At 39.7% G+C, this 21,242-nt stretch overlaps 1 protein-coding gene across 1 annotated transcript in view; it reads left to right on the plus strand.

Moving 5' to 3' along the window:
• Positions 1 to 5,659: 5,659 nt before the first annotated feature.
• The window catches only part of ADAMTSL1 (ADAMTS-like 1), a gene marked incomplete at both ends in the record, with an annotated part of 76,479 nt that continues 60,896 nt past the window's right edge, over positions 5,660 to 21,242 (plus strand). Inside the window, 4 exons of the mRNA XM_010159494.1 lie at positions 5,660 to 5,771; positions 6,387 to 6,525; positions 16,981 to 17,031; positions 21,038 to 21,237. Of these exons, the coding sequence (XP_010157796.1) occupies positions 5,660 to 5,771; positions 6,387 to 6,525; positions 16,981 to 17,031; positions 21,038 to 21,237 (502 nt within the window). The remainder of the gene's footprint in view (positions 5,772 to 6,386; positions 6,526 to 16,980; positions 17,032 to 21,037; positions 21,238 to 21,242) is intronic.

Consider the following 21,242-nt stretch of genomic DNA (forward strand, 5'->3'; position numbering starts at 1 on the left):
AAGAATAGGCCACTCTCTGTTACCCAGTCAGCAGCCCATGGGAGGGTATTGTTACTCAAGTGAACTTTGTCTAGGACCTTTGGTGAGGGACCTAGAAGATAACTGGTACCTAAAGTAACTTTATCAGTGTCCCTTGTGAATCTTTGGAAAGCAAACCACAATACTTGGAGAGCATCACCCTCCTCAGGGACCCATCTTTGCGTTTTGGTCTGTATTTTCATTCTACCTACTGACCCTATAACTGAGATAGAGATTTTTGGTCTGCGGTTACATGCATTACTCAGGAAGCCCCTTCTAAAATGGTTGTGAACAATTTTATGTCTATTTCCCTGTGGTTTAAACAACCACTTGCTCAGGAAAATAAGCTACAAGTGATCATACGTGATTTACATTCCTGTGCTCCTCAAAGGGCACAAACTTTGGTTTGAAACTGCTGGGTGGATGCTGTTTGGATATGAAGATGTGTTACCATTAATCTCACATACTTCTTTAAAATCTGCTGATCTGAAGTTTACTGTAAGGTTTTCATTTCAGGCAATAGAGGCAGTTTTTAGACATGCTATTTTCTATTCCTTTGACAAATTATTATTTGTAATTTTCCCTTTTCTTTTTCTGTAACTTTTTTCTGGTATTGTGTAAATTACTTACATCTTATCTATTTCAAAAATCAGTCAATTTTAAGTACTATGAAGCTTTCATGCCGATCTTACTCAGTTTTCATCATTTTAACAAATGATTTTGAGCCCTTTTATCTTGTTAATTTTATTTTCAAACAGCATCTATCATATATGATGTGGTTTTTTTTTACATTAATTTATTAGGTACTGCCATTATTAATTTAAAGTTAATAAATATTCTGCAGTGGGGATTAAGATGGCTTGCTCAAAGGTGGATTCTTTTACCCTGGGAGCCCATTGTCTGTGGTGAAATGGTCTTTCCATAGATGAGTGGGGTGCTATGGTGAGTGTGCAGCATGGTTGGTTTTAGTGTATTTAAGATTGCCTTTGGTACTGTGGAATAACTTTGGTCTTCTCATTTGAGAAGGTTCTGCTTTTGTTGCACTTAGTGGTGAATTCTGTACAGATTACCATGGCTGTTACAGCTGACACAACAGACACCGTTGCTGCCAGCTATCCTACCCCATCCATTGCACTGATTTTCTATTTTGTTTTTCCTCTGGGGAGAGTAATGGAATTTAAAAAAAAGATTTGAACCTTGTAGCTTTCTGGTTTGGCTTTGAGAGATTTAGTCTTAAGGCTTTTTAACAGTCATCCTAATCACCTAATGGAACACAGCTTAATCCAAGGCTGAGGCATGGTGAGCAAATTTAATTCAGAGACGCTTTGTAAAGCATGTAAATTGGTGATAATGTAATTTCACAGTGATTTCTCTGGCTGATTTAGAGGCTGAATTGAGAAGCAACTGAGAGAACTGTCTTCCACATAAAGACAGCCCTAAAATCAAGCTGATCCAAACCTGGACTATCACAATCAAGGACATGAATGCAAGAGTGGACAGTAGACATGTTCCTTGGAGCTCAAAGGCAGAGGTCCTGTCAGCATTCCGGGGGAATTAGAAGGCAAGCTCAGAGGAATCATGGTGTAGTCCTGTGTTAGTTTCCGTGAAAACCTCCAGCATCTCTTATGATTTACACTTTTTGTACTTTTTATATTATTTTGAACAAGCTTGTAAAATTATTTTCCTATGACAATGTCTCCTATTGCTGCTTCATGACAAATTAGGAACAACAACAGATCTCTGGCACATCTTCCTTCTTTTTCAATGTAAGGTGTCACTACATACAAACAGGAATATTAAAGCACATTAAATAAAGGAAAGCATTACACAAACTTTGGTTTTACTGTTCAAAAAGCATAAAATTACATATGCCACATGAGAGTAACTCTCCACACCTTCATCCCCAGTTCCTCTGTTTGTTACTTAGAAGACTTTAACACTGAGCTTCTCATTAATAAATCAAACCTGATGATTTGGAATTTGGCAGTTGCAGAAAGCATTTGTAATAGTAATGTGGAAAAATCCATTATAACTTTTTTGAATAAGCATGAACCTAGATCATAATATACCAGATCAAATTTCATAAGACAAAAGATGGTATGCAATAATAATTCCCTTTCCTTGTCCCCAGTATGGGACACAAACACACACACACACACACACACACACAAAATGGTCTGTCTTCCTCCTGCAACATATATCATTTCATAAAATGAGAATATCTCATTGAATAAACTTTTTATAATTTAACCCTATATTTAATATTGATAATAGCTTGGTTATGATTCCTGGTAATAAACTGCTGATTAAATTTCACAACCCCCCAATAAACTTAGTGCAGTTTTGTAGGCCAGGCCATGTGTTGTTCCGTGCACATAAACAAATGGTTCAGGCATATGCTGCGAAAATTAAGCATGAAAAGGTTGAGCTCTGGGGAACTTTGCTTGTTTGTTTTTATGTGAACTAATCAAATTTGGGGGCTATAGGAAAAACAACACATATTAAAGGGGAAGTCAGAAACTGCAGTCTCTTGGTCACAGGACAGAACAATTCAAAAATACGCTGCTTTTGTATTTTAATTATGAAGTTTGTTGGTTTCTTTCAACTTTCTGTGGATGTTCCCAAAATCAATATGGCATTTTATCAATTCCAAATTTCACCCGAGCAGCAGTTTGTGTCTCTGTTGCACCCTCACTAACAGTCATTTACAAAATTAATTTTAAAAAGCAAGGTAAAAATGATTTTTTTTCAATGTTCTTCTACAAGAAAAAAAGGTTGTCTTTATTTCTAGTGACAGTTGGCAAGATAGATAATTTTTGGTGAATAGTCTGGGTATTCTCATTTTAACCAACTCTTCATAAGAGTGGTAATACCCTTTTGGGTCTTATGAAGTGGTGAGGCCTGCTCTGATGTCCAGAATACTCCCAAACTTCCCTGAAATCTCAAGGAAGTCAAGGATGATCTCTAGGGAGTTGCAATGCACAAATGCAGGGCTCAGTGCTCTGCAAGATCTGAGTACTTCTGCTGTTTGCTATTAATAAATTTAGGTAGTGTTTTCTTTGCAAACGTAATGAATGATTGCCATTTTTTCTGGTTCAGTGACGTAAGGATGCAAAACTCACTGTTAGTTAGAGGGCTAACTAAACATTAACTGAAGTTTCTCAAGTATTGACCATCTCTTTTTGAAGCTCTAGCATTTGTCATAGCTAGCAGGGTGTTGCAAATACTGCAAGGGTAAAAAGTTTCACCGTACTCCAGAGCTGAGTATTACAGTGTGTGGAAGTTGGCCCCGTGCAACAAAACCAGGATATTTCTTAAAAGCATTTCGCTATCAAGTCTCACTTGGAGTTTTGCAAAGCTCAAGCAGCCATTGATGTTTTCTCCTGGATCAAGATCTTAGCTTTAAGAAACTGTCAAACAAAATCACAAAGAAATTTTTGCTGTGTGGAATCACCATATATTGTTCCTCTTCTGCTTACAGTACTCCTTAAAAAAATAAACGACACTGCCTGCTTCTTTCATTTGCTTGTTTTGTATTACTTTAGCTCATGGCTGTAGCTCATTGTAATTCATTCCCACCTATGTTGTTACCATGGCTGTATGAATTGCTTCCACATTAGACTGGAAAAGATGTACATCTGTCTTTTCTTTGTGTCAAAACAGACAGCTAATTTTGTAGACATGGATGAACAGTCTACAGAGAGAGAAACTCTACTGTCTTCCTGACTTTTTTCTTTTTTTTTTTTGTTGTGACCTCTTTTTCCTCCCCTTCCTTTTACAGTAGGCTCTGTGTGAGCTCTTGGTCTGTTCTTCATGATTCACTGAAGACTGTACTGCTGAGTAGATCTTCCGAGTTTAAAAATCAGTGATGATCCTTAAAAAACAAAGCCTAAGAGTGGAATTCTCCCCACTGAATGCTTTTTCTGCACATTCAGGTCAGAGACCACCCCGAATGGCTTCCAGCATAATAGAACATTTTTCCCAGGAGTGTGTGGGGCTTTCATGAGCCCAGAAAGACCTTTCTGAAGTGTGTGATTAATGCACCATCTCTGCACAAGGAGTCAGATATCCTGTTTCTGACACATGGACTCAAATAATATTAATCCATTCAAAAGGCCTCCCATTTGCCGAAGAAGCTGTATTGCTACAGCTGTATTTTTTTTTTTTTTCCTATTGGGAATTTACATCACCATTTACTCTAATTAACTTTAGTCTCGGTGGGCCAGATCTCTTACAACCATCAACATATCCTAGATTATTTTTGCCTTCCTCCTTCTCTTCAAGATATACTTTGATTTGTAATCATGTTTCTGTCCATCTACAGGGGAAAGCAAAACAAACAATGCAGATTACTCTGTTCAGCTTAATTTGTCATATTTTTGCTTCTGTTTCACAGTCCACTCTTTGATGTTGTCTCTTGATGTTTGGGAAGAGAGAAAAGGAAAGGCAGTTTGAAAAATGGAGTTTCCAAAACAGGGCAACTTGTTCAAAATTTGGGCAAAGAAAAAGGAGGCAGTGCCGAAATGTTTTAAAACATCAGCAGGGAGGATTGCTCCTGAGAGCAGGGAGTACTGACTTGGAGAAGGGCTCATATTTTCTGGTTGTGATTCGGCAGTTTTCTCTCCTGCGATAGTTTCATACCACTGATGTAGAGATGCCCAAGCAACACAGATGCATTATGTCCTAGGACAAATAATCTATTAGGAGAGGCTTTTAGTAGCATCATTGTTGTTCTTCTCTGGCCAAGTGTTCATCAGAGACTTAGAGGTAAGGACACGGGATGCCCTGCAGAGATTTTGAAGTTGCCATAACTGTATTAATCAACACAGCTATCAAACAGGGAGAATTTTTTGCTGGGCAAAGTGCACGTGGTGCTGCTTTAGTATTATAAAGGTCTATTTTCTTATTGCACTCCTTGCACTACAAACTCTTGTTTATATGGGAAATCCATTCAGCACACGAAGTACTGAAAGCATAGTGAAGCTCAGGTGGCTTAAAAGTTGGCAGTACTTGTCGGCTCTGAAGAGTGTTTTCCAAACATGCACTTAGCTCCAGCCAAGAGTCCATGCATATGACTGAAAGGAGCATTTCTGTAGCCAAAATAAAGTAACCAGAATGATGGCCTTATAATAATGACAGTAACACAAAGAAGAATCAAAAAGAGACCTCACCTCGGAAACAAAAAAATCTTGAATTAGAATTTTTATACTTTTGTATTTCTTACAGCACAGCCTCACATATTTTTACTCTGAACTGTCTAATAAGGTATACATGGTCTCAGAAGGAGGTTGGGAAATATTAAAAATCTAAAATCCATGTCAAAGTAGCAGGGGCAGCAGGTAGTGGTAGGGGATTTTCTGATGGAAATTATGCAGTAGCACTAACCATGCCTTTACCATGCATTCATTATTTCAGAACATTGTCTCAGAATGGTAAAAAATGCCACGGATTATGGCTGGAGATGTATTTGACTGTTTTGCAGCCAAGATTTTGCCACCAGTCTATGCTGTTTTGTGCATTTAATTTTCTCATTGCATAGTATCTCCTGTGTTTCATGTAGCTTCAAGATGGCTCAACACTGCAGTATGCATGTGGCAGAATGCTTCTTCCTGGTATTTATATCAGGTTGCATCTTTTTCAGATCCGCTATGCTGGTGCTGCTGACAGTTCAGTTCAGTTTATCTTCTATCAGCCTATCATTCACCGATGGAGGGAAACTGATTTTTTTCCTTGTTCAGCATCCTGTGGAGGAGGTAATGAATTGCCACTGTATTCCAGAAACAGTCGTCTGGATACAGGATCTGTCCCAACTGCTGCACTGTGATTTTGGACCTTTAAAAAAGGGCAAAATCTGAAAATGAAAGTAGTTAAATCTAAGTGAATGGAGGCATGTGGCAACGGTGGTAGTAGCCTTTAGATTTTTTAGCATTGTACTAGGCTCTGTACTTACAGTACATTTTGATATCCACGTGTCTGCATTTAATGTTACAGCTGCCAAACATAAGGGCTGATGGGATCTGAGCCTACTTTGGAATCACAAGATGTCTTCACTAGCCCCCATCCCCACCAGCAGCTTTGTCCTCTGAACTGAGTGTATGAATCTTGGTGACAAAGAAACATCAACATTTGTTTTTTTCTTTTTGCTCTAGGCTGCTGAATTTTTATTCAATCATAGTGGTTATCTTTTGTTTCCTACTACATGCAATTTAAGTTGTTGTTTTCAATCTGGTCTGTAAGACAGCAGCTGTTTTGTCCAAAAGCAATGATATTTTCAGTTTGCTTTGTAGCAAACCAGAACTTAGATGCACTTCAGAGAGAGACAGGAAGAGCACCACATCACATATTATTTCTTCTACTGTGTGTTGCAGGTTATCAGCTGACATCTGCTGAATGTTTTGATCTGAGAAGCAACCGGGTAGTAGCAGATCAATACTGTCACTATTATCCTGAAAATATCAAGCCAAAGCCAAAACTTCAAGAGTGTAATCTGGATCCTTGTCCTGCAAGGTCAGTCAGCTCTGGCATTATTTTTATGGGTTTTTTACTTTTTCTCCTTAATAAAAAAGCTTGTTTGCAGTCATGGCAGCTTGTAAGAATGTAACGCGGGAATTTGTTCTACTTATCAATACCATTTGGCCCCGCACAAGAGACTCTTCTCTGCTCCCCTGTCAAACATTCTCCATCAGAAGAATAATAGCAAAAATATTAAGATGACAGGGTTGGATTTCCTATGTATAAGAAAAGGAACAAAACCACAAAAAGGACCGATCCTTTGTGGCACCAATTCCCCTGAACTTCAGCTGAAGTCAGTATGCAGCCACTCACAAGCTGCAAGCGTTTGTCTGATCTGAACCTTTTGGTCCTCTTGTGGGACTTTGCTAAAAGATGGTTCAGTGCAGCCCAGCAGGCATGTGGGCAAGGATGCCCTAAAGCCGTTTATTTACCTGCTTCTCTCCGTCTAGACTAGTTTTGTGCCAAGTTTGATAAAGCAGGTTCAGGCATCACCTAAAAAAGCTGCTATGGCCCTTCAGATTGCTGGAGGTTGCCACAGAAAAAAGATGTCCTAGCCAGGAGCAGAAGGATGCCTTAGGGAGCTATGGGACCACCCAGCTGAGGATGATTGCTTCCTGAACCAGGTATGTTGGCTTTAGACTAGCTAGGCATTGTCAGAGCAGAACAAATCATGCAAAGCTCAAGATAGTTTTTATCCCTTATAGAAAGTTTTCATTAAGTTCATTGACTTTTTGCAACTGGAGTCAAGACTCACATGTCATTGTCACTGCAGACACATTTACCCAGAGTGTACAACAGTTTATATTCCATTATTCTAGTAAACATGTTTTTATGGCAATTCTGTGTGCAAATAATTAAAGCTAGAAATGTTCTCATACAGTTTTACATTCAAAGTGAGAATCTCCCAGACTTAAAAAGTGGAAATATCAAATCTCAAAATTCAATATTGTCCCAACAGTATTGTACAGTCTTTATCATGTATTTCATTAGGATATATTAAGGATGTAATATTAAGAATGAAATTTCACTAGGGCTTTGTGAAAAGTACTTCCTGTTGAGCATGTACTTAGAAGTGATTTTTCGATTTAAAGATTGCTTTCCCACAATCCAACAAGACCATTTTTTTTTCATTTAACAATATTCTGTTAAGGTCAGTATCTGGCTTCTCTTGTTCTAGCACTTTACACACACACACACACACACACACACACACACACACACACAAAATCTCAGGTTACTTAAATATATTAACAGTTGCAATTTGAAACCTTACTATAATGAAGTTCCTGTATTTTTTCTTCAGTGATTTTCTCAGACCAAAAATTGTTTCTTTGAATTCTTCTTTGCATTGCTTGGGACAAATAACAGTAAAGTAGAGGCCAGGTATGATCAGGTAAGAGACCTAAATATGAATGTCTCAGAAAAAGGTTTGCTGAAAGGTGTGAATTGATATGGAAAATGTCTTGTAGATTCACCTCTCAGAGTACCAATGAAAAAATAGTTTTATGTAGCTGTGGGGTTTTTTGTTGTTGTTTTGTTTGGTTGGGGTTTTTTTAAGCCTGAGCTGCCTTTTTTTAAAATACAGTTCTGAGTCAAATATGTAATTTGCCTTTGGAATTTTTATTATGGATATTTTCCATACTTTTAACGATAATTTTAAATGACATATTCTGAAACGATATTACAGAAAACTGCCTGGTACACAGGAAGAAAGAGAAAAAAAATCACCGCTGGGCAAATGTCAGGAAGCAATTTTTGTTTTATATAAGACATAACAAGGCAAAGTTGTTGATATAAACACCCTGAGGGGAAGGAGAGTCATTTAGAAGTACAGCTATGTTATCCCAGGGTACAGGCAGTAACAGAGAGGAATTGCATTTTTAGAAATATCCTCACAGAATGCCAAATTGCAAATTATTATTTTCAAAAGTGCCTCTGTAAAGAATTCAAGAATCAACAACCCAGACAGAAAACCAGAGGAAATCTGTGGTAACTTCTGGAATCTCCATGCTTTCTTACAGTCAGGAAGAGGGTAGGTGAAGCAGAACAACGGGGTCAGGAGCATGGGCAAGGAGGGTGTCTTGGCTCTGCAGTGTCTTTGCTGTGTGGGAGACGCTGTGCTTCGCCGGTATAAAACGAAGATGATAATTTTTCCTGGCAAACCCAGTTCCAGTGAGGCATAGCTGATTAGTGGTTGCTGACTGTTCCTATGCTGTGTCAATGAATGCCATGGAAAATAATTGTGGAAGACCACAGTGGCGCTGAATAAAGCAACTGAGGGGGGTTACTGTAGAAAAGCTTACATTAAAATTTTCAGCAAAGGGCAGGCTGAAAGAAAAGTTAAAATGAATACCATGAATATTGTGTGGGCCTGCAATTAGTTGCCTGTTCAGGCTTAATGCATAGAAGCATTTTACTTTATTGTGGGTTACAGAGTATTACGGCAATAATTAGCAGTATTGCTGGCATCATGAGTAGCAAAAAAAGCTTAGACTGAACGAATTTGGAAATGGAATTGACTTTCCTGTCTGCAAACCCAGTTTCTCACATACTCAGAGGATAAGCAGTGTGTGGAAGTTTACTTACCAAACATATGTAATTCATACATTGTTGGTTTTTTTGGACTAAGTAAAGGTGGCCCATCCACTTGAGCAAGACAGTTACTAGTGTCTTGGAAGTTACTAGTGTCTTGGAAGACAGATGATGCATCATGACACCGAGTCTCTTTTCAACCCTACATGGTATCAGTGCTCTATCCAGCCTCTCTCATCAGCCATCTTTGGGATCCGTCTCCCACCTTTGAAAGATAGAAAAAACCATTTCCTGATTTACAGTCCATTAAGATTTTACAACAGTCCATTCTTGAGTAGTAAATATATGTATAATATCTACTGATGTGAACAGTGACCAGTTCAATATAGTACACTCCCCTTCTTTGTGTCAAAACCCCACATTAAGATTTATCATATTTAATTAATTGCAAATCTTTTAAGTATCCAAAACTTCACACACTGGAAGGTTTAGGGGAGAATTTTTAACTGCCATCAGTATCCTCCTGTCTGAAAGCCTCTAGTGAAGGGTGAATGGAATTTTTTTCTGCTTTGGGAAGAAGTCTGTTTAGATTTAACTGGGTGTGCCGGACACTTACATAGGACAGCTCTGAGGTGCTATAAACTGAAGATACCATTTCTTTCATAATTCACAGACATTCCTCCAAAAAGCAACTTTTACAATTATGAGAAAAGTTTTCACCCTACTGATTGTTCACCTGCTTAACAGGTTACTCTCTGCAGCAACATCGGTGCTGCTTCTAGATTTCATCTTCAGCTTTTAAGTGGCATCCCCAGCTTTTTACCATTATCTCCTCTATTTTTTTCCTATCTCTGCTACATGTCAGTGTGGGGTTTTCTGAGCCACAAAAGCTCTACTTGTTCTTTTAGATGGTGTATGAAGATTTCCAGAGACATCTTGAGGAAAGATTCTAACTTCATGCATCAACTGTCTCAAAAATTTCATATTAGCATGTCAGCTTCTTCCTTTATCACTTTGCCAATAATGTCAGTCTGATTTCTACAGGAAAAACCCTGGAATTTGCCTACAGTGTTATCTGTAGGCATGCGGAAAGTTTTGGGAAAAATCTCTAGTTCAAGCAAGACTCAAGAGACCTGAAGGCATTCTCAGATATACACAGTTTATGGAATCCTCCAGCAGGATTGCACACGCCTCTTCCTACTCATCAAATTTTTACTTTTGGCATTCTCACTTAGCTATCCACACTGAGTGGTGACGGAGGCAGGCATCAGCAGAAAAAAACCACAAATGTATATCAAACTGTACCTGCTAGTTGTTAATTTTCAGCTAATCTAAGAAGAGCAATGAAGTACAGGTAAAAGCAGACAGGAGGCTGTTAGGGTATTATGGCCGTTTCACAGTAATCCCAAGTAGTGAGACGTTCCGAATGTACTTGGTGATGTGAAAGTGTACACAGTTTCATGGGCAACAGGGCAAGATATGTGCATGATAACTTTAATATGCTTCCTTCAAAAGAAAAGGAGGTGGTGATGATTAAAAGGGCAACATAGAGTACCCTGTTAAATCAGTAACCGAGGTCTCCTAGCCTCATTACAACTTAGCAGCTGAAGCAGGAAATTGCCAAACGCATACTTTTTTGCTTGTTATTAGCTTCCCTAAAGGTACTGTATTAGACTACAGTTATAAGCCAAGTATCACAGCAGTGCAGTGTTGCCATATTTGCTGCATTCTTTCTGGAAGATGAACAAAACTGGATGCTGGCATGTTCCTGAAAAGACACGCTGCACTTTCTGATTTACACAGTAGCAGCCATAGATCTGCAGTGATGAGAGGGGTCTGAGACACAATGACTCATTTATTGTTACTGCCCTTGACTGCGACACATGATAGATTTAAGCTTTGTTTTTAATACTCTTTCACGTAAATTATCCCATAGTTACCCCAGATACAGGGCTTTTTGACAGGACTCCAGCTTTTTGCAACAATGTGCCTCAGGCAAATGGTCATTTCTGTGGATTTGCACTACGGTGTTATAGGGGCATCAAGAAAGCCTTTCTGCCTTACAGTGCCCTCTGAACCTCAGTTGCCTCTGACTGCTGCGCCTGGTCTCAATTTCTAGAGCCAAATGTATGCACATGAGTGATTCTAAAGACAGCAAAAGATAGCCATTCCAGAGGAAGAGAAGACATGAAGGTTTTAGCCATCAAAGCAGAAGAGAGAACAAGCCTTTTCCACCAGCATGGTTGAAGTTGCAGTTGTGGGAGAAGTGAGACTAATATTAATAAGGATGCTGCCTGCAAATGGGAGAGCACAGTCAACAGGCATCAATCATTCCAACTGTATATTTATGGAGCGAGATTTTTTAACAGTTTTAACAGAGGAACCAAGGTTGCTGGAGAAATGAGCTGAAGTGATGCACTATGCATGAAAAAAGCGGGAGAGAAGTTTAGGAGGCCAAAACAAATTCAGACCAGCAAAAAAGGAAGCACCACTTAAGTTTTCAGGAAGGCTGAGTTGGAAATAGTGATACATTTGAGCAGAAATAGCAGTACATATGCCTCCAGATGCAGGATTTGATGGAAAAGGAGCTGATAGCAGTGGCAACATTCTGATAGTCATAATCAGGGTCACCTGAGATCAAGGGCAGAATAAAGATGAGCTGCAGATACTCCTAATGCCTAAAGAGGCAATTTTTTTCTCAAGGTAAATTATTTGACAGAGCCTTGATTTTTTTTGGGGGGGGGCAGGTTAAAAGGCATTTAAATTAAGCTAGAAAACGATTTTGTCAGAACAGGCAGGGAAGGTGGGCCAGGAAGTATTTGTCAGAGTGTTAAAAGCTGTGAATAGAAGAGCAAATTCAGCTCTAAGCAGATAGTTCGGATTAAAGAAAGACAGAAAGGAGCTGTCAGGAAACATCAGATAACAAACTGTGAGGTGGGAAAGTAGTTCTGGGACTGCTGTGATCATCAAATACACATATGTTTCTGCCCAAGATAAAGTTACAGGAAACGTAGTCATTATATAAGTCCTAGAAGGGACCAAAACTGCAGCAAGTAGTAAGATGCTCACCTACAGAAATTTTTGCTGGATATTCAGTTGATAATGTTTAGCAGTGGGAAATTACAACAAATTTCCATCTTTGTATCAAGCACTGCTCATCCAAAGCATCATAAAATATTAAACTGAATAAAAAGGGAGAAGATCTTCAGTAGCGTTACAGTCAGGCTACAGGAAGGAAGTACTTTTGCTGCTTGAAATTGATGACACCCATTTCAAGCCCTGTAAAGAGATTAGTTTTTAGCACTCCGTGACAATGATAAGTAAACCATATGTTTCTTAGTAATCTGTACACCATGAACAAGTCATTTATTATAAAGGTGAAATACTGTTGTGCTGAACAGACATGCTGTCCAAAGTATGAGTTTTTTCTGGAGGTTGACACAGAAGGATAGCTTTCTTGGCAGCCCTTTGCATTTTTAAGTACATTCCATTTAAAAATGTTTAGGTAGGGGACAAAGGCTTTTACCAATCTGTAAAGTACTAAGACCATATAAAAGGATACATAAATATAAAATATATGGGAGTTCTTCAAGTTCCACACTGATAGAGTGTAATGTGAAAGTATGATCACAGTGCTGTCTGTATCTTAGCATTAAGCATGATGGTCTAGAAACCAGAAAAGTAACTCATACTGGTAGCATAATTGAGACTTATGATACTCTCTAACTGCAACAGTAGGCATTCAAAAACCGGTGTTGCCTGGACCTGTGGTGTTACTGTAGATGTCATCTGTCCCAGCTCTGAATGGAAATAGTGGTAGTTTTACAGAGTAACACATGGGAAACATTAACAGATAGCGTCTATTTTAGGGCCTAGATACCAGTTTCCCAGGCAAGAAAACATTTTTGTATCATGAGGTGATAATGTCACACTGTGACATTGGCACAGAGTACTTGTAGGGGAGGGTGCAGTATCACACACTGCCTTAGTTGTCGGGATTTGTAGTGTTAAACTGAAGACTTGTTCACAAACCTGTGGTCTGTCCAGTGATAATAGCGGCTCTCAGGGAGATGCTGTCTTGGATGCAAAACTCTTGGTTTTTTCTGTTTTCATGGCTTCCAAGTGTTTCCTTTCACTTAATGAATCAGCTGTCAGCTGCCAACTTAACCTGCTTCAACTTTTTATTATTATTTGCTGATTGCTATTATTATCTTAGGCATACTTTGGACCATTGCTTAGATGGTATAGTACCTGCCATGCAGATCATTTGCTCTCAAGTCCAACAGATCAGTGAAAGCCTAAAACTTCACCGTGCAAGTCCCCATGAGGAAAGAGATGTAACTGCTCCAGCCACCCTGGAGTGCCGGCAGCCCCGTGGCTGCAGCATGGCAGCTAGGAAACCCCAAGGAAAACAGAGCCCCCAGCAGAAGTGACTCTGAGAACTGGAGCTGGAGGCGTGTGAGTGTCCTGCAGAGGCTGGGCACTGGCATGGCAGTGTGCAGGAGCACCAGCACAAGTGTCAGGGCCTCCACCCCCTCCCGTCCTCCGCACCTCGTCCCCATGCAGGGTCACAACACCCTGAGGCATCTCCGGGAGACATGTCCTTACTCTCTGCTGGCTCTTCTCCCAGCTGTAGATCCTGTGGCCCTGCTTGGCTCAGCATGTGCCCGGCCCAAGAGCCATGGGCCTGCAAGAGAGGGAGGTGGGAAGTGCTGGCACCTTGTCGGAGAGAAAGCCACCTGGAAGTTACAAGAGAACTGCATGCACGCCTGCTATTGGTGCTGAGGGGTAGTTTAAGGAGGAAAAGGAGTACTAGGGAAGACGACACCAAACATGACTTTCAAGGAACGTTACTGCAGGCACCCATCCCAAGGGAAAGCAGAACGTTTGCAGAGATGGCAGACCTGGGTGAGGCACACCCTCCTCGGGCATGTTCAGCTCCCTCTCCAGCTGGACGTGTGCCTTGGAAGAGTAACCGTGCAGGAGCTGCCAGCACTCAGGAGGAAAACAAACCAATCTGCAGAGTATATGACACAACTTGTTGGTCTGAAAGACATGGGAGATTTCAGGCTTAGGAGACACAACAGATCTTCAAAATAACTTGCTTTGTGCTCCTGCTCCTGCCAAAGCCATTTTACTCTAGGTGTTGTGGGAATGAGTCCTGTTAACTACTCCCACATCAGCCAGAAATCTCAGTGTAGTGGAGGAGTTGTTATTATTTGCTCTGTTCATTTAGCACACCACTCCTTTTGCATTGGCTGAGTAATGTACAGTGAACAAAGCCCATAAACTAGATTTCTTCCATCTTTTTACAGGAGTATGATGGACAGATAGATTCAGAAATTAAACCAATTTTTTTCCTGTCAAAAGTACAGGATTCACCAAAGTAATCTCTAAGGTATTTTTTAAATAGTTCACTTAGGCTTGGTTGTTTTTGGTTTTGTTTTTGGGTTTTTTGGTTTAGGTTTTGGGTTTTTTTGGGTTTTGGGTTTTTTTTTTGTGGAACACACACAAAAACACCACATAAGACTAGCTTGTTGTCATTAATGGTACAATGACCATCTGCTGTTCTGTTGTGTCTTCAAGCCAATTTTTAAAGTCATAAATTAAGCCATTGTGTATTATTGTGGGAATCTTTTTCCTCACTGTGACCATGGGACATACATTGCTGGTGAACATTATCCTGCAGTCACAAAATGAGACTCTTCGGCAGCTCCTCACATGTGCACAAAGACGGTGTCAGTAGTTCCGTGGAGCTCTATACCATTTACAGAAATGCAATTTATGTATGCTAAATTCTTTGAGGGTCAAACCTTTCCAATGACAATATTAATCTAATGCTTTGTAAATGTTATTTAATCTTCATAACAGTGTTTGGATGTGGTGTGGTTATTTCCATTGGAATGGCCTTAGATATTATGCATTCTAATGCATGTAGACCTGGATTATGCATATAGACCATGTTTATTAGAAAGAAAACATTTCTTGCTGCAATGAGCGAGAAATGTTTTGAAATCTGTTTCTTTCTTAGGCACTAGATGCTTTTATAGTATAATTATTTCATTTCTGAACTTGGTATATTAATCTTTTTTCCAACCGCTTCTCAGTAAGCTGATGAGCTGGAAAGTGCAAAAGCCTTCAGAGTGGGACTTGAGCAGCAGTGGTAGCAGAGTCAGGAAAACAGCAGAGATTCCCGGTAGCATGAGCAAGAAACCCTCAGAAAAAGTCCCCTTACATCTTCTTCAAATACTACTACACAATTTCTCAGACTTTTCCAAAAATACTTGTTCATTGGCCGTACTCTAAATGACCCATTTGGTTTTTCCAAGTACCAGAACTGTCTGTCCTAGATTTTTAGATTTTTGTGGAGAAAGGCAGCTCTCAGAATATGCAAATATACACAGTCATGAAGAAGGCTCCTGTGACTGCAGAGGCTGCTGATCTTAGGGGAGAGCTGTCTAGTCCCCATCATGTACCCCCAGGCCTCCAGCGTCTTCCCGCGCTTTTGCTGGAAAATTCCAGCACGATAACCTGGCACTGACTCCTCACTGTGAAAACACAAAGGGATCCTTTCTCCTATCATGGACAAGTTAAGCACATAAAACCCCTGTTGACTGAAAGAAGAATAGACCCTTTTAGCCTTAGCATGACATGACTCCTTTGAATGCTTACAGCATTTTTCAGTTAACTGTGTTGAGGATGGAGTGTACTTACTCTCTTCCCTCTCCTTTGCTCCTTCTCCCTTGCAGCCATCCATAGCAGCATACCTAGCACCTCGAATCTGTATAAGGTTCTCAAAAGCCATCTTCATTAATTTGTCAGTCTTCTATCTCCATAACCTGAGTAGGGACACAGTTTTTATTTTAATGCAATTGACATTCATTCTTCAATGGTTCTGCCCACCTGCCCCCTGTTGCACTGTGTCTTTGATGAAATGGATAGATGAGGTGATCTGGGATCATCAATTTGCCATTAATAGATACACTTGATAATTGGGAGACAGCATGGGTAGAGTTACTGAGAGTCAGAATCTATAAAATGTGTGGACAAAAAATGAAATTCCAGACTAGCAATTCAGTGAGACCCTGTAGTTGCCAATAAGTCAAGTGACATCTATCCCGTACTTAACTGGCATGATAATGATTCAGATAATTACTAATTTTGATCTACACTATTGTCTTCTATAACCTTTAGAAATACCAATAACACCAGTTATGACAACACCAAAACCAAACAATCTAACAAACAAAGTTACAACATGACATGTTACTCTTCCCTCCAGCTCCTTCTTTCTTCCAGAAAAAAAAAAAAAAACAAAATAAAGAGGCAAGTTCTGACAATGAATGAAATTGTGCTGGTTTAGGGTAGAGAGACAAGAATTGCAGGTTTGAATTCTTGCACTGGGATTCCCCGCATTTCTAATCCTGGCCCCTGTAAAAGCAGACGTTTTATCCATAGGGCAGAAATAACCATGTAATAGTTTAAGAAAAGATTTGATGTAGAGCTCCCCAAAGCAAATACAAGTTCCCCTTATCCCCAGTGACTTTGGATCCAAGCTCCATGCAAGTATGAAATGTAGAATTTGGTTTTTTAATGACAGGTAGTAACCTCATAAATTTAAATATTTGGACAACTCATTTGGATCACTTGTGGGAATCGATGGTTTCTTAGTCAAACAGTAACATATTCATAAGAATAAGGTAGTAATCAGTGGTTTGTGCTTTGAATGACTCAAACAGTAGGATGGGAGCATTTGGTTTTGTTTTGAATGGAATAGCAACTTAGGTAAAACATCTCATTTCTTTGGTTTTTTTTTGTAATACTATGTAAAAAAAAAGTTGTATAATGTAATCATTTAGTGTTTATTTTATTATGTGTACCTTCTACTCAGAGGGTTGGCATTATTGTTCCTAACAGTGATGGATACAAGCAGATCATGCCCTATGACCTCTACCATCCCCTTCCTCGGTACGTAAAACAGTCAACCAGATGCTGGGATTAACAAATACCTTTACTTCTTTTTTTATTTTCTCTGAATTTCTGACTTGCTCTCAGATTAAGTTAACAGATGCTGCTTTTTTCTTGCTCTAAACTCCTACAGATTAATCTACATGCATTTGCTAACTTGTTGTTACAAATTCTGTTGAGGCAGAACTGGAAAAACATTTTAGCTGAAACAGCAATGCAGATTTATTAAGTGTGTGGTCCCTTTCTTTCTCTTTCCTCACCTGCCATGTCCACCTCCCCTTTTTTCTCACACCTTTCCATTTTCTTCCCTTTACTCACCTCTGAACAAGACTATGACCTGTGGCATTGTAATGAACCATCAGTCTTCATCTCTTGCTGGCAGTGCTGCTTCTTGCATGCTTGTGAATTGTGAGTTTAGACAGTAGTGTTGTGTTCTGATCCTGAAAACACATGTTAAAACCTCCCCCAGGGGCATTAATCCATTTGCTTTCCTAAGAAATCAGAGATTATGGGCAGGACTAGGAGCAAGGCCTGATTTGTATTATTAATTATATCACAGTTAAGATGTCTTTAATGAAAGACTTGAGATTCTCATGGAAATAACCACATGAGTGGTTAAAGCAGTGAATAAGAGTGGTGCTGGTAAAAATGTTTGGTATCTGAAGGATAACAAGCTTTTGGTTTTGAAATACTGCCTGAACATGCAATAGTATTGTGCTGTGTTTCCTTCTTCATTAATTTATCATGTCAGGGAGTAATGAAATCACAGAAAGAGCCCCTAGGCAACTTTTTGATCTCATCCTGGTGAGGAAACAACTTCCTTCAAACCATGGTGAGGCCTAATGCAGAGAGCTTTCAGCATCAGTGTGCAAGCACAGTGCATTCACCTTCAACAGAGTCTCCAGCCAAATCATGAACCCACCCCAAACTGTGAGTGAGAAGACGAGGAGGAGAGCAGCTTACTTGCCAAGTATTGTGGCTGCCATTCATGTTGACATCCTTTATCAATGATCTGTGTCATCTGGATTTCTCTTCCTAGCTAAGTGCTTATGGTTTTGTATACATGGTCAATTATCACCAAATATTCATGAGAGACATTTATAAAATATATCCCTACATCAAATTTTTCTGGAAAAGACTTTTCTATGTTCTTTATTTAAAAAACACCCACATACATACCTCCTAAACTTAAAAATTAAACCTCTGTTAGAAAGGAATATAGAAGCTAGGATGTTAATAAAGGATTTAACTTTCTACCTTTGAATAAAACAGATTTTATTTCAGCTGTACAAAGGGCACATACACTGATAAAAGGCAGACAACAATTTTATCTCAGAGGATGATTCAGCAGTACTTAACAGTGGAGGGACTGTATTTAAGGCAAAAGCATCCTGAACTGGCAGCTAGGCAGAGGCTTTTTTACTGCTGAACAAAATCCAAAATAAAGGTTCAAAATGCCCTGAGGCATTTGGCTTTCAGTAACACTGAAAGCACACAAAAAAAAAAAAAAAAAGAAAACCAAACTGAAAATGATCAAAAGACTAAGGCTGTTTCTCAAGCTGTTCTGGATTATAGTCTCACCCCATAAGAGTCTCTTTACATCCACTCTCTCGGCCTCACTATTCTCCATTAAACACTCTCATCAATTGCTCCAACTAAAACTGCTGGCTGGGAGTCCTGCCCCCTTTTTCCCCCTGGTGTCTTGCTGCTGGTTCCCGTCTTATCCCTCTCCCCCACTCCCACATGTGTTCCTAGGAACCCATGAAGAGGGCTCAGGTCTTCCTCCCTCACCCTGACAGGGAAGACACAGCCACGTGTCTCCTCTCCAAACCTCAGAGGGAGCAGCAAAAAAACACACCAGGAGGCTGGCATGAGACAAGGCCAGGTCAGGGGTATAAAAAATGTCTTTCCTTTGAACCTGCAGAGTTTAGGCAAAACAAACAAACAAACAAACAAACATCCCCTCAACCAAAGTCCTTGTTGTTTTACCTGTCTGAGACTGGCAGCTAATATCAGGGACAGAGGAGAGTGACAAACACTCCAGGAGAAGTGGAGAGCAAATCTGGGAAGGCATCTTTGCAAGATTTCCCTACTGCAATCCCTCAGCCTTTAATTTTGTCATAAAGAGAGAAAGGTATGGTTCAGCAATATAGTGCTTACTGTTAATGCTACACTAATTCATTTAATAAATTCTCAGTCAGTGTTGCACCCTTTGTACCTCAAAAGGTCCTGTGGCACCTGCTTTAAGACCTGTACACCAGAGAAATGTCACCATCCTATCTTACACTCATGTAAAACCTGAGGACCAAACTGCTTGCTAGATTTAAGCTGTTTGGTATTGCTGAGGTTGCCTAGGACATCTAGAAACTTGTCCCAAAGACTCCACGGTATTCCTCGTGCTGTGTCACTGCTATGCCTAGGGAAGCTGGCTTGGGCTGGCTGCCACAATTTCTGCTGTTCATAAGTTTCAGCTTGAGGCCTCTTCATTTAGATTTGTGGTAGTGACAAACCTTAGCTGTATGCTGGGAAACTTGTTCAGCAGAGCCACAAGTAACACATTTGGTCTAAAAACATGGCTAAAATTACCCATCCATGACATACGTGGCTTACGCGGAGCAGACGATGATGGATATGGCATGGTGTAAATATCCTTTCACCACTTCTTAGTGATAAGTCATAGAATTAATCGGTGGCTTTACCATTCATAATCAGCTATTAACATAAGCCACTTCACATTGAGTTTTACGGCACTTTCAGCCAGTGCCAAGTGTAGGTAGTGCTGACTTATCTTGGAGCTGATGAGAAGAAGATGGGTTGACATGATGCAAAATCAGAGGGAAAGATAAACATTTTACATATTGCTCAACAATCTTGCTGATCCTGTAATTCTTATTTAATACAAATAATTCATATGTTTAAGAGGGAAGAAAAAAATCCTTACCTTACACTTTTTTTCCTTCTTGCCTGAAAGGGGAAACAAGTGGGTTTGTTTCCTGGGGGGGAAAAAAAAAAAAAATTAAATCAAAAAATGAAAACTTATGACAAAAATCATTATTTCAAACATTATTTCTAATGTCCTAATCCAAAGGACAGTTGCCTTGGAAAAAAATCCCAAAAGGTGGTTTTGTGAGATGTTTCCAGGTAGATAGAGCATGCACACTTTTGTACCATCAGGGATGCACAAGATTATACAGAAATAGCTGCAGTGGATCATGATAACAGTCCCAGATCCTATCTGTGACAGTGTCTTGAGTGTAAGAGAGGAAATAAAACAATACAAACAATATTATATATGTACCACTGTAAAAAAAAAAGGATTATTCTCCTAAGTATGCATAGCCTTTCAGAATATACACATTGTTCTGTGGATTTGTCATTACATTCTCAATTGGCACATCTAGAGAAAACATGGTTTCTCCGTTCCTCTCACTGCCTCCACTGTAAGAAAACCAGGCCCATGTGGTTTACCGTTAGAGGCCACATAACCTGTCAGTATAGTCATGTCTTCTTTTAGTGATTTCCTCCCATTTTCTGGTTTTTTCCTCATTTTTTTCCATGGGAAGAAACACTGCCCTTTCCCTTTATGTTTCTGCAAAAGGAGCATCAGCTTCAGAGCACACTGTGCTTCCCATGATTTGTAACAAAGATTCCTCAAAACATGACAAATTGGGAAGATAAAATAATCCCATCAATTAAATAAAAGGCATTAAGTTAGAGTTATTTAGAGTTTCTGTGGTAGTAGTCACTGGGTTAGTGGGAGAGAAGAGATTTCATATTACTAATTTGACTTAAAGACAACAGCTATGAGAGTGCTTTGCTGTTATGGCCATTTATGAAAAAATGTATTTGATTAATTTTTACTGACATTAATCAGAAAAACAATCTCCCGGAGATGGTAGTTTATGCCTTCAGTGAGGGGGGGAGAGGGGGTGGAGGTGGGGTGTGGGGGGCAACAGAGGTTCCTTTTCCTGATGCTCTCTATTTTGCTTTTTTTTCCCCCACCCAGATGGGAAAGTACACCCTGGACTGCTTGCTCCTCATCCTGTGGAGGGGGCATTCAAAGCCGCAGTGTCTCATGTGTGGAAGAAGACATTCAGGGCCATATCAGCCCAGTGGAAGAATGGAAATGCATGTATACTCCAAAGATGCCAGTTGTCCAGCCTTGCAATATATTTGACTGCCCAAAGTGGCTTTTTTTGGCAAGGGGTCCC

Source organism: Eurypyga helias, unplaced genomic scaffold (genome assembly GCF_000690775.1).
Source record: "Eurypyga helias isolate BGI_N326 unplaced genomic scaffold, ASM69077v1 scaffold44019, whole genome shotgun sequence".
In the NCBI taxonomy this organism is placed as follows: domain Eukaryota; kingdom Metazoa; phylum Chordata; class Aves; order Eurypygiformes; family Eurypygidae; genus Eurypyga; species Eurypyga helias.